This window comes from Dama dama, chromosome 5 (genome assembly GCF_033118175.1).
Source record: "Dama dama isolate Ldn47 chromosome 5, ASM3311817v1, whole genome shotgun sequence".
Classification (NCBI taxonomy): Eukaryota; Metazoa; Chordata; class Mammalia; order Artiodactyla; family Cervidae; genus Dama; species Dama dama.
The window spans coordinates 117,993,103-118,006,324 of record NC_083685.1 but is presented as its reverse complement, the minus strand read 5'-3'; the positions used below and the strand labels follow the sequence as shown (position 1 = coordinate 118,006,324).

At 45.5% G+C, this 13,222-nt stretch overlaps 1 protein-coding gene across 3 annotated transcripts in view; it reads left to right on the top strand.

Moving 5' to 3' along the window:
* PECAM1 (platelet and endothelial cell adhesion molecule 1) overlaps nucleotides 1-13,222 on the top strand; it is a 101,360-nt gene that overhangs the window by 59,771 nt on the left and 28,367 nt on the right. For all 3 annotated transcript variants that reach the window (XM_061144392.1, XM_061144393.1, XM_061144391.1), the window contains 4 exons: nucleotides 4,589-4,837; nucleotides 6,703-6,978; nucleotides 11,083-11,370; nucleotides 12,196-12,303. In XM_061144392.1, the coding sequence (XP_061000375.1) occupies nucleotides 4,589-4,837; nucleotides 6,703-6,978; nucleotides 11,083-11,370; nucleotides 12,196-12,303 (921 nt within the window). The remainder of the gene's footprint in view (nucleotides 1-4,588; nucleotides 4,838-6,702; nucleotides 6,979-11,082; nucleotides 11,371-12,195; nucleotides 12,304-13,222) is intronic.

The following is a 13,222-nucleotide window of genomic DNA, read 5'->3' as shown; positions in this document are numbered from 1 at the left end:
GGGTCATCCCAGTGCACCAGCCCTGAGCACCCTGTCTCATGCATTGAACCTGAGCTGGCGATCTGTTTCATATATGATAATGTACATGTTTCAATGCTCTTCTTTCAAATCATCCCACCCTCGTCTTCTCCCATAGAGTCCAAAGACTGTTCTATACGTCTGTGTCTCTTTTGCTGTCTCGCATTTGGGTCATCGTTACCATCTTTCTAAATTCCATATATATGCGTTAGTATACTGTATTGGGGTTTTTCTTTCTGACTTACTTTGCTCTGTATAATAGGCTCCAGTTTCATCCACCTCATTAGAACTGATTCAAATGTATTCTTTTTAATGGCTGAGTAATATTCCATTGTGTATATGTACCGCAGCTTTCTTATCCATTCGTCTGTTGATGGACATCTAGGTTGCTTCCATGTCCTGGCTATTATGAACAGTGCTGCGAGAAGTGCAGGGTCTTAACTGCTGGATGGCCAGGGAAATCCCTACCTGACTTGACTTTTCAAAACAGCCTTTACCAGCAAAGAAAAAATGTACTCTACCTCTCCCTGTGTATTGTATATCTTTCGGCACTAGAATGTTAAGGTGGTGAGGATATTATCTAGTTTATCCAGTGCTATATCGCTAACAGCCGAACAGTACCTGGCACACAGTAGACTTTCAATACATATTTGTTGGATGAACAGATGAGCATCGGTGACAGCGTTCCAGAGGCAGAGAGAGTTGGCACTTTTTGGTTCCCAAGTGAAAGTGTTCATTCATTCATCATTCATTCGCTCATTTACTGAAAGCCTCCTCTGTGTCAGTCTAGACTGTACAGTCACAGTGATGGTCTCCCGTATCATGGGTAGGCTGTCATCTACCCATCTAGGAGACTGGTAGGTGTTGGATCCTGCTGGTCTATACCAGATTGGCTCCTGCTAGCGATTTAGTTTATTATTGATAATGGCAAATATTTTGATGGCACATATTTTTTGGATAAAATATAATTATCTCATTAGAGAACAGTACTCAGTTCAACATATATTGAGCACCTTCTGTATGTTGGGCAACTTAAGGGGCCTAGGGAGCTGCCCTATGCAGCTTTGAAGAATTTCACAGACATAAATAGATGACGAGAATGTGATGCAATGATCAACTCCATTAAAGAGACGGTTGTATGGCCATGAGAGCAGCAGGGACTAAGTGGCAAACACAAGGGCAATTTCAGGGGTTAGAGCAGCACTCCAATCCCTCAGACCAGGCTACTTTAGGGAAACACGAGGCATCATTGGACCACAAGATACTATTGCTGTAGCTGATCCCACATCAGAAGTCTGAGTCATGCTAAGTATTCGAGTCAATCAGAAGGCGAGGCTCCCTGGCCCAATAAAGCCCAGTGTTAGGCTCGGCCGGCCCTTCCATCCCCTCAGTCTGATGCTCTGTGCTCCGGTTCCATGTAGAGCTGCCGGAGCCACGCCAGGACTGGCAGGCGACTCCCCCACCTTCAAGTGCTGCAAGCCCTTGGACCTGGCTCCAGGCCCACTTCTGCAGCCTGTTCTCCACTTCCCTGTTGCTGTCCAGCCTCACTATGAGTGGTTCTATAGAGTGATGTTGGAGGCTCACAATAATTTTGTGGACATCAAGATCATTGAATTAGTCATTTGTCTTTGGATCGAAAGTGGGTTTCCATCACATTTTCAGACCCAGGTACTGCCAGGACTCGCAACTCTGTCCTGTCATCTCATCTCTACAATCACACCCTCACTCTGGCCCTCACCAGGATGTCATAGGAGTTCCCCAAGCATCTCTGCTCCAATTCATCCTTCAACAAACCTGTAGGAGAAGCACCTGTTTGTCTTCATTGTTCCTGGGCTTCCTTGGTGGCTCAGTTGGTCAAAAAACAAAAACAAAAAAAAACCCGCCTGCCAATGCAGGAGATGAAAGAGACCTGGGTTTGATCCCTGGCGCAGGAAGAACCCCTGGAGAAGGGCATGGCAACCCACTCCAGTGTTCTTGCCTAGAAAATTCCATGGACAGAGGAGCCTGGCAGGCTATAGTCCATGGGCTCGAAAAGAGTCGGACATGACTGAGCATGCATGCACACACACACACACACACACACACACACACACACACCCCTTCACCTTGACTCCAGCCCCTTCCAAACATCTCACCCCACTCTGCCTGGAATATTATTTCTGCTTGGTCACTGGAAGACCTCTACTGTCCTTAAAGACCAAGCCCCAAATCTCCCTCTAGGAACCTCCCAGGAAGAGTCCCATGGTCACGCCTCAGTTCCCATCACACTTTTCTCCTGTCTATAGGTCAACAGTCACTGTAAAGATTTAGCATCTGTCTCCATCATCTTGGGTAAGCTCTGGAATGTCTGTGGCTCAATTCATCTGACAACACTGATACTTAGCACAGAGCTTGGCACGTTATAGGAACTCAGTAAATGTTTGCTCAGTGAGTAAATAAAAGACTTATCCTTATTAACCCGAGTGATGGTCCAGCAGGTCTGCTTACATCTCCTCCTTTACAAACAGATTATTCCCTAACAACATCTCATTCTTAATTATAAACCATTGTCCACCCACCCCAGCAAGATGTTTTGTATTTTTTTGCATTTTTGTTTACTTATTTTTAAATGTGAAATCATTTCTGTGGGATTCTTCCTGAGGGTTTTTTTTTTTTCACTTTTTTGGTATTTGTCCAATGACATTGTAAGGTCCTTAAGGAGGTCAGTTTCTTTCTTTTTTTTTCCCCACTCCTAACCTAGAGCTTTGTTTTATTTCATTTTATTTCATTTGGCTGTGCCTGGTCTTAGTTGTGGCATGCTGGATTTTAGTTGCCCCTCTTAATTGCGGCATGTGGGATCTAGTTCCCTGACCAGGGATTGAACCCAGGCCCCATGTATTGGGAGCATAGAGTCTTAGCCACTGGGTCACCGGAGAAGTCCCCTAACCTAGAGCTTTTGATGGTGATTTGAAAAGTGGTAAGTTGATGTTCATTATATGGAAGGAAAGAGGGGTGGAGTGTGCATCAATGAATTAATTATTAGGAGATCACCTGATTTACAGTGTTATTTTATTCCCTATCAAGGAAACTAAGAAGACACTGTGTAAATACTGATTATAATTATGATGGAAATGACTTCCATTTCCATCCATGGAATATTAGTGATCATCACAACAGTGTTGGTTTTTACTTCCAAACCTGTATGGCAGATCAAATCCTAAATTTAGAGCAAAAGGTAGAATTTGACCCCTGAGTCCTAATTGCATTCTTAAACCCCTAAGGTTTTCTAAGAGAAACTTCAAGTCTCAGTCTCTTTCAGAGTCTCAAGCGCCACTGGCTCCTTCTTCCTTCTGCTTCCTTCTGCTTCAAGAGTCATAACCATGGAGTCAGTGCGCATTTGCTTACATGAAGGAGCCAAGTCTCCACAAAGGTTATATAGCTAATAATAATAGTAATAATAGTAATTCCTCTGCAGCTGAAAACAAACATTTACCATTACTATAAAATACTGGTATTGTTTAGAGAATATTTGTATTAGGAGATGATGAAACTTCTTGAAAGTCAACCACAGTCTTTAATACTCTCGACATCCAACCTACATTATGATGCTAATAACTCCTTCCAGTAGCATAGACTGTTGAAATTTACCAAGTACTTGGCCTTGGGAGGCTTCAGGTGGCATCTTCATGCTCCTCCATGGGAAGTGCTGGAGGAATGGTGGCCAAGCTGCCGCTTCTCCCCAACTCCACAGCATCACTCTGCTTTAAGCCCAGACCACACTCCCTCCTGCTTCCAGTCTGGGTCCCTCCAACCCCATCCACTCTCCTTCCAGAGACCTCCCTACAGAACACATCTGAAGCTATCCCCGTGACCCAGATCATCCATGGCTCCCGTTGTCCCGAGGGTATAATCCACACTTTTTAAAATGCGATTCTCAAGTTCCTTGAAGATCTGCAAGCCTTCTTTTTCTTCTCCCACAGCGTCCCAGGCTGCCTGAACTTTCAGGTGCTTGAACCTCTTGCCAGACCTTCCATATGTTATTCTCTCTTCCAGTGATACTTTCTATCTTTGCCTGGATAACTTACCCCAGGAGTTTTCTCCTGCTTTCTTCAAGCCTACGTTCCATGTCCCATCTATGGGCTCTACTGCAAACACTATCTGAAGAACCGCCCACGAGACTTAAGCACTTTAGAGTCAAGGACTGTTTCTTTTCTACTGCTGCCTCTCCTCTGCCAAACACAGAGATGGCCTGAGATAAATACTTGTGGGATGAAATGAGTGAGTGGATGAATAAACGAGTGAATGCCTGAGTCATTACTTGCCACATTACAAATTGCCAAATTTTTCTAATCCGTGTCTGTAAGATAAATTGGATTAATGAAGGAGGCAATTCCAACTCCACTGGAATCCCAGGAGAAGAATGAACCCTGGCTCGTGAATTGTGTGATCATCAGGTTCTTGAGAAGCAAAGGGAAACTTTGTGTAGGAAGTGGGGAACTGGTTCTCCCAGAAGCAGTCTTCTCCATACAGGGGACTGGGGAGCTGGTACCCACAAACATCTCACCCCATTCCCACTCACTGTTCTTTTCAGAGCTGTTTTCCAAGCCTAAGCTGGAGTCTTCAGCCGTACATCTGGACCAGGGAGAAGATCTGAACCTGTGGTGCTCCATCCCAGGAGCACCTCCGGCCAACTTCACCATCCAGAAGGGAGGCATGACTGTCTCACAGACTCAAAATTTCACCAAGAGAGTGTCAGAGTGGGACAGCGGGTCATACACCTGTGTCGCAGGTGTTGGCAGGGTGGTCAAGAGAAGCAACACAGTCCGGATAACTGTGTGTGGTGAGTACGTCCTCGCTGGCCCTGAGAGCCTCTGGACTGAATGGGAGGAAGGGAGTTTCTCCAGCCGCCACCCTCTCCATTCTGAAGATGGTTCAGACTGAGGCAGGATAAAAACCCAGGGGGTTGGGGAGGGGGATTTGGGGAGAGAGGAGTGAAAACAAGAGGCTGAATAGCAGCAAGTGGGTGTTTCTGCTCAGGATACAGGTGAGATGCATCAAGAGCGATGTCGTTGGTAAAAGTCATGTTTGTGGCTTTGTTGTGGCTGCATGCTGATGAAGTGGCCTCCGAATCCACAGGATTCTGCTGCTTGAACAGGCACGCACCCAAAGGGTCAGGGAGGAAACACTGCTTAATCAATGCTAAGCTTTAAGATTTTAGGGTTATTTTTTTGCCATACTGCCTGGTAAATGGGATCTTAGTTCCCTAACCAGGGATCGAAACTTCGCCCTCTGCAGTGGAAGCTCGGAGTCTTAACCACTGGACTTCCAGGGAAGCCCTTAGGTTCCAGCTTTTGACTCCTCTCCTGGCTTACCCAAAGGGCTGGGACCCCTACTGGGTAGAAGTAGATATCTGGACCACTTAGAGCCGGGCTTCTCGGACTTGAATGGGCACAAAACACCTGGTTACAGCGCAGGTTAGATTGGGGTCAAGATCTATGTCTTTAACCAGCGTCTTGGAGATGCTGGTGCTGCTGGGCCCCGGACCACACTTTGAGTAGCGGGATGTGAAACGCCAGTCAAGCTGTCCCTGTCACTGTTCTTATTCAATAGTCATGGTCCTTCAGTTTAGCCTTAAGTGTAAACCCAGCCAAGATTTTAGTCTCAACCAAAGCAGGATTTTAGCGGTCATCTACCCGACAAGGAAATAATATACAAGACAAATGTGGGTCATTCGATTGTAATTCTTTGTGTTGTAGTTCTTGTGAGGTCATTTCATCATATTAGCTTTATAAATAAGCTAATTTCTAAATAATGGCCTAGTATAATTCTTGTTTCTGAGGCAAGAAACTTACTATCAGGAGAAGCTGAAGCACTGAGAGTTTGTTTAAAAATATATTGTTGCATACTTGTTATATATATATTTTTTAACATTTTTCTTCTGTCTTTTCTCAATACAAAGAAAGAGATATGAATGTGTGTGTATGTGTACATAAGAAATGTGAAAATATAAGCATATATTTAGGGGGTTATAATGTTTTTCCTGAATTTGTGTCATCCTTTTTTGTTTATGTTATTCTCTTTCCCTCTCCCTCCTCAAGAATCTTAAAGGAGTCCCCTAAAGATAGATATGGCAGCAGGCATTTTATTTTACTTTATTGTTTTTTTAAATTAATTTTTATTGGAATATAGTTGACTTGCAATGTTGCATTAGTTTCAGCTATATAGCAAAGAGAATCAGTAATACATAATAGATATCCACTCCTTTTTATATTCTATTCCCATATAGACCATTACAGAGTATTGAATAGAGCTCCTTGTACTATACCATAGGTCCTTAATAGTTACCTCTTTTATATATGGTAGTGTATATATGTCAACCCAAGTCTCCCAGTTTGTCCCTCCCACTCCCCCCCTTTCCCCTTTGGTAACCCTGTTTGTTTCTACATCTGTGAATCTTTTTCTGTTTTATAAATAGTTTCATTGGTACCATTTTTTAAGATCCCACATGTAAGCAATATTATATGATATTTGTCTTTCTCTACCTGACATACTTCACTAAGTGTGGCAATCTCTGGGTCCATGCAGGCATTTTAAATTAGAGCAATGATAGAGAAAGCCAAGCCCAGAGTTTGCAGAAGGAACACCTTGGGCTGGATGTTTTGTCTCAGATTGTTGTGTTCTCTCTCTCTCTCTGTGTCATTCTAGAAATGCTTTCCAAGCCCAGGATTTTTCATGACTCCAGGTCTGAGGTGATAAAAGGACAGACCATTGAAGTCAGTTGTCAGTCCGTAAACGGAACTGCGCCCATTTTTTATCAGCTTTCAGACGCAAGTAAGCCTGTGGCAAACCAGAGCATGGGCTCAAATGAGCCTGCAATATTCAGAGATAAACCCATGAAAGATGTAGAATACTGGTGCAGTGCAGATAATTGCCATTCCCACACCAAGATGTTCAGCGAAGTTCTGCGAATCAAGGTGATAGGTAAGTCTCTGTGCTATGAGAAGAATCCATGGGGGACTGCAGTTTTAGTTCACATTTTCAAAGGTTTGAGAGTGGACAAGAGAAGTGGATGGTACTTGTACAAAGTCCATAAACATGATGCGTGCCAAAGCAAGACCAAAGCCCAAGTAACTGGGGCTGGAAAATATCTGGTGGTTAATCAATGTGGCTGGTATCATCTATTTTCAGAAACTTTCACGTGAACTGTTGAAATATAAGTAAAGTGTCCCAACTTGAGGAAGCACAAAAGTTGTGCCTTGAGGTTCCCTTAGCATTTGCTCCTTTTCATTTATTTATTCGGCTGCGCTGGATCTTACGTGCAGCATGTAGAATCTTTAGTTGTGGCATATGGGATCTAGTTTCCCAACCAGGGAGCCAATCCAGGCCTCCTGCATTGGGAGCGCAGAGTCTTAGCCACTGGATCACCAAGGAAGTTCCACTTGCTCCTTTTTATAATGTTCTTTATTTATTTGGGTTGTGCTGGGTCTTCACTGCTGCACGTCTCTTCTCTAGTTGTGGTGAGTGGGAGCTACTCTTTGCGGCAGTGTGTGGCTTCTCATCTCGGTGGCTCTTGTTTCAGAGCATGGGCTCTAGGCACTCAGCCTGCATTAGTTGCAGGGCCTGGGCTCTAGAGCACAGGCTCAATAGTTGTGGCGCACAGGCTTAGATGCTCTGCGGCATGTGAGATCTTCCCGGACCAGGGATCGAACCTGTGTATCCTGCATTGGCAGGTGGATTCTTTACCACTGAGCCAGCAAGGAAGTCCCTGTTTGCCCCTTTTTAGATGAACTGACAGTCCTCTCTGGGAAATGTAGACCAGAGCTCTTCTCTACCACGGACCCTGGACTCCTGGCAGGGCAAATTCTGTCATGTGTGGAAATCATAGCAGTCAGAGCTGCAGGCTAACAGTCACTGGGACTCTCATACTCAAGAGAAATATACCATAAAAGCTAATCTAATAATCAAGAAAAAGAAAAAAAAGAGAGAGAAATATACCATTGTCCTGGGGTGAAAAATTTTCCTTGAGCCTTGGTCTTGTACCTTTCAGAAGGCCTTAGGTGTGCTTATTTGCATCTCTGAGATGTTCTGCATCTTGTTGTAAAAAGCTTAATAAGGCTTCCTCTTCCTCCTTTTTGTTTAAGGACTGCTTATCTACATGTGCCATGTGGATATCTTGAGTTGGATAGTGATTCCTCCCATAATTGTTTTTCAGGGATGCACACTAGTTGGCTTGCAAGATCTCAGTTCCCTGACCAGGGATTTAACACATGTCCTCTGCAGTGAAAACCCAGAATCCTAATCTGTAAACCTACTATTAATGTATAGCCTAATAGTAACAATGAGGGAGACCTAGGTTTGATCCCTGGATTGGGAAGATCCCCTGGAGAAGGGAAAGGCTACCCACTCCAGTATTCAGGCCTAGAGAATTCCATGGACTGTATAGTCCATGCGGTCGCCAAGAGTCAGACATGACTGAGTGACTTCATTTCACTGAGTAACTGTATTTCTCAAATTAGCATTGGTATCTAATAAGCATCTCATGCTATAGGTCATAACAACAACAACAAAAATAAGATATATTCTTTGTACCTCCTGATTAAATAGTGAAGAAACATTTTAACATATTTGAATAACAATGCAAATAAATATTTAAAAAATGTGGCCAGGCAACACATTATTAACTCTCCTGCAAACTCTCCTTACAGTGATGATAATAGGAATTAAGGGTATGAAAGATATCATCTCGCTTGAGTGGGAAGAGCTGGGCCAGGAGCTAGGGCTCGATGATGGGTAGGCAGAGAGGGCTCAAGATGGTCTCTAGCCTAGTCAAATAGGTGATCAAAAGGCTCCGTGGAGTAGCTCAAAAGGCTGGGGATGGATGACTGGAAAGTAAGGTTGGAAATGGAGAGTCATTGGGTATAAACTTATAGAGTAACTGAGCCTAACCACGAAGGGCATCAGCTGTCGGAAGAACTGGGGCTTTGTCCTGTATGCAGTGAAGAGCTAGAAGGAAGGAGGGCATGCTGAGAATTGGGTCTTGGGAAGATTCACCTGCTGGTCCCATCAGTTAGAAGGGGTGGGGACTTCAAACCTTACAGTGCTTTAAGAAGCTAACGTAGAAGCCCATGTGAAACTCTTGGTTTACAGCGGGTCAGTATTGGACTTCCCTTGTGGTCTAATGGTTAAAAATCCACCTGCCAATGCAGGTTGGATCCCTGGTCTGGGAAGATTCCGTATGCCACGGGGCAACTTAGGCTGTGGGCCACAGCTACTGAAGCCCACGTGCTCTAGAACCCACACTCCAAAACAAGAGAAGCCACCTCACAGAGAAGCCGTTGCACCACAACTAGAGAAAGTCTGCATGCAGCAATGAAAACCCAGTGCTGCCAAAAATGAATGAATTTAAAAAATTAAGTGGGTCAATATTAGTGGCTAATGTTTATGAGTGCTGATCATATGTCCAACCCTGTGTGAACTAAGTTAGTAAATTAGTCCCATTCACACTTACAATAGCCATGTGAGCACCATATTCGTATCATCCTTATTTTACAATGAGGCAACTAGGGCTTAAGATAAACAGCTGGTGGCCTGCAATGCTGGGAATTCTGACCGGGCCGTCTGGCTCCTAAGCCTGGCTTGCCACCATCCCCTTGTGCTTCACAAGAAGAGAGGCTGTCAGGCAGGCTGCACCATTCAGGAGCCTTCCTTGTGACTGACTCCTGCCATCCCATGCCAGGCCAGGTGCTCCCTTTTGTTGGATCAGCAGCTCCATTTTCTGGCCACCCCCTGCACTCACAAGAGGGTGGTTCATAAATCAGATCCTGGTCTGCTGATCAGTTCATTCTTGCACTAGTAGTAATGTACTTGGGAAGACTAGGCTTGGGAAGTTTAGGCTCAGAATTTTGGTGGCTAGACATGGAGTAAAAGAGGCTATAGGTGGAAGGTGAGTTCTGCTCAGATTTGCTGGGAGTGAGAGGCTGGCAGGGCTTCTTGGTGGAAATGCACAGGTTAAAGTCAAGACACGGAATTCAGGGGAGTAACCTGGACTAGAGCTATGTATCTAAGCTTTAGGCGCTATGTGTTTATGCATTAAATGTGCAGATAGAAGCTATCATGTAGGTGAAATCACCAAAGATGAGAAGGGAGATGGCAAACTGAGGACTGAATTTTGCAGAAAGTCTGAATTTAGGGAGCAAAAATTGATGAATAAAGAGAAAGTGGCAGGTGAGGAGGTAAGAGAGTCAGAGTGAGGCTTCACAGGAGCCCAGGGGAAGCTGAAAAGGAAGGGCTGGGTGGCAGGTGCAGGCGTGGGGAGGCCAAGGACGGGAGGCAGGAGGAACGTCCAACGTGGAATTGACCTAAGGAAACTCGGGGAGGAGTTAGTTGGGAATCAGGTGACCTTCAAGTTTCTTCAAAACCAAAAATGCAGTGCAGTTTCAGAAGCAAAGCGACAGAATTCAGGTTCCCAAGCTCACGAGGAAGTGGGAAATAAGGACGTGAAAGCAACTGGTTTAGATCATTCAGAGGAGGAGAAAGACAGGACAAGAGCTAGAGAAGGCAGTGTGTCAAGGTTATTTGCTTGTAAGATCTGGAAATGCCCTGCATCTGGGTTAAGCAGAGGGAGAGAAATATCACACACACACACACACACACACACACACACACACACACACACACACAGAGTCACACATACAAACACCCAGAGTAGACCCCAATAGAACACATAAACTAATCGTATAGTTAAGCTGAGTGGTCAGTAATATTGGATTGGCCAAAAGGTTTGTTCAAATTTTTCCATAACATCTATGTCCAACCCAATACTTGAGGTGGTAAATGAAGGGGCCGGGGGGTGTCCCTAGCCTCTTGTGTCTAATCAGCGTGTGAGGACAGGTGTCCATTGCTTCCCTTCTGGGCTCATTGGGGGAGGAACTATCAAGAATGTGGGGTAACACAAGAGACTTGAGTAAAGGGCAAAGTCCAAGTCCGAGTCGTGATTACAGAAGGCTGGCAGTGACCAGTGGCCATGTCATGTTCCTCCCCTTGCCCACTTCTCTGCTCAGCACTAATCTTTTGCCTGCCTTCCAGCCCCAGTGGATGAAGCCCAGCTCTCTATCCTCTTGAAGGAGGAGGTGGAGTCTGGGAAGCCCCTTGTGCTTCGCTGCTCCGTGAAGGAAGGATCCGGTCCTATCACGTACAAGTTTTACAAAGGAAAGGAGACCAAACCCTTCTACCAAGAAACCTCAAATGCCACCCAGGTCCTTTGGCACGTGCCCATGGCCAGCAAGGAGCATGAGGGACAGTATTACTGCACGGCCTCCAACAGAGCCAACCTTTCCAAACACGTGAGCCCAAGCAACACACTGAACGTCAGAGGTAAGTCAAGGTCTCAACAGCAGAAGGCAGTGTGAGCTGCAAGCTCAAGGCCAGAAAGCGCATGTAAGAGGACTTGGCTGGGAACTTAGTGCATCTAAGGGACTGACATCCACCAGGCTCTTTGGTGGCAGGTAACAAAAGTCCACTCAAATTAAGTGTGAAACAGGAAGTGATTATGATAAGGAATTAGAAGGACTCCACACAGTCCTCATTACAAACTTCTTGGTGCAGAGACACCAACTTGGATCAAGAGTCCACCCACGGACTGCCTATGGTTGAGGGGAGTGGGTCATGCAGATCAGACATGGTTAGAGGGGCCCACCTGTGTGGGTAGAGGATGATATATAGAGAGGGAAGAGGGGTGAACAGACAGCTTAAAAAGCATCTTCTTCAGTCCTATGGTCCCCTCAGGTCACCACTGACTCTATAGCAGAAACAAACATTTCTGCACCTACTACAGCGTCCCTCAGAGGTAGGCAGGTAGGTAGATAGGTAGAGTGACAAGGATATAAAAATCAGTCTTATTTGTTGCTTAAGTGAAGTGAAGTGAAGTGAAAGTCACTCAGTCGTATCCGACTCTGCAATCCTATGGACTCTATAGTCCATGGAATTCTCTAGGCCAGAATACTGGAATGGGCAGCCGTTCCCTTCTCCAGGGGATCTTCCCAACCCAGGGATCAAACCCAGGTCTACCACATTGCAGGTGGACTCTTTACCATCTGAGCCACCAGGGAAGCCCATTTGTTGCATAAGGCTGTACTATTTCTTGCTGGCAGAGGGATAAACATTTTTTTTTTAATTTTTTCTTTTTTTTTTCATTTCCAGTCTATCTTGCCCCCTGGAAGAAAGGACTCATCGCAGTGGTGGTCATCGGAGTGATCATCGCCACCTTGGTATTTGGAGCCAGATGCTATTTCCTGAAGAAAGCCAAGGGTGAGCATAGTCCTTTCATTCCATCCAGCCAGGCTGCCCTGCCAGGGAACCTGCCATGGAGGTGAGGGGCTTCAGCCTCATGGGAAGCTTGTGCCCTGGTCCAGTGGGAGCTGAGGGCATGTGGCTGATGACACTTGTTTTCCTCCTGGGGTGTCACCTTCCTAACCAAAGATGTTGGCTTTGGTGGGTGTGAGCTTTTACTGCCCCTTGGAGTTAGCCAGTCATGAGTGAAAGCCTTTGCTTTCTGAGTTGGGCTCCCAGGAAAAGACAAATTTGGGGGGAAATGTTGCATCTACATGTGATCAGAAGTAGCCCTTTGTGTGGGGCTTTGACCACACCTAGTCCGACAGCTGGTAGAGTTGGGCATAAGTGGAGACACCCCCCCGACACACACACACTGAATGCCTCCTGGTCAATCTTCTGGTTGCGCTACGATTTCTACCCTCTACTTGGGGTTAGCCATACAAGGAAGGGGAGCCGGGATTATCCACTGACACTGAGGAATCAGTCAAGTAAGCAAGACTCAAGCAAAAGGGCACAGCATCAGTAGAGTCTTCAAACAAATAATTTTTTTTCAAATTTTGTTTATTTATTTTGGCTGTGCTGGTTCTTCATTGCTGCATAGGCTTTCTCTAGTTGCAGGGAGAGGGGACGACTCTGCTGCATTGCACGGGCTTCTCACTACGGTGGTTTCTCTTGTTGCGGAGCAGGGGTTCTAGAGTGAGCAGGCAGTAGTAGTTGTGGCTCACGGGCTCTAGAACACAGGCTCAGTCGTTGTGGCGCACCGGCTTTGTTGCCCCCGAGGCATGTGAAATCTTCTGGGACCAGGGGTCGAACCCACGTCCCCTGCATTGGCAGGCAGATTCTTTACCACTGGACCCTCCCAGGGAAGCCCTACAACATTTTTTTTGAGATAAGG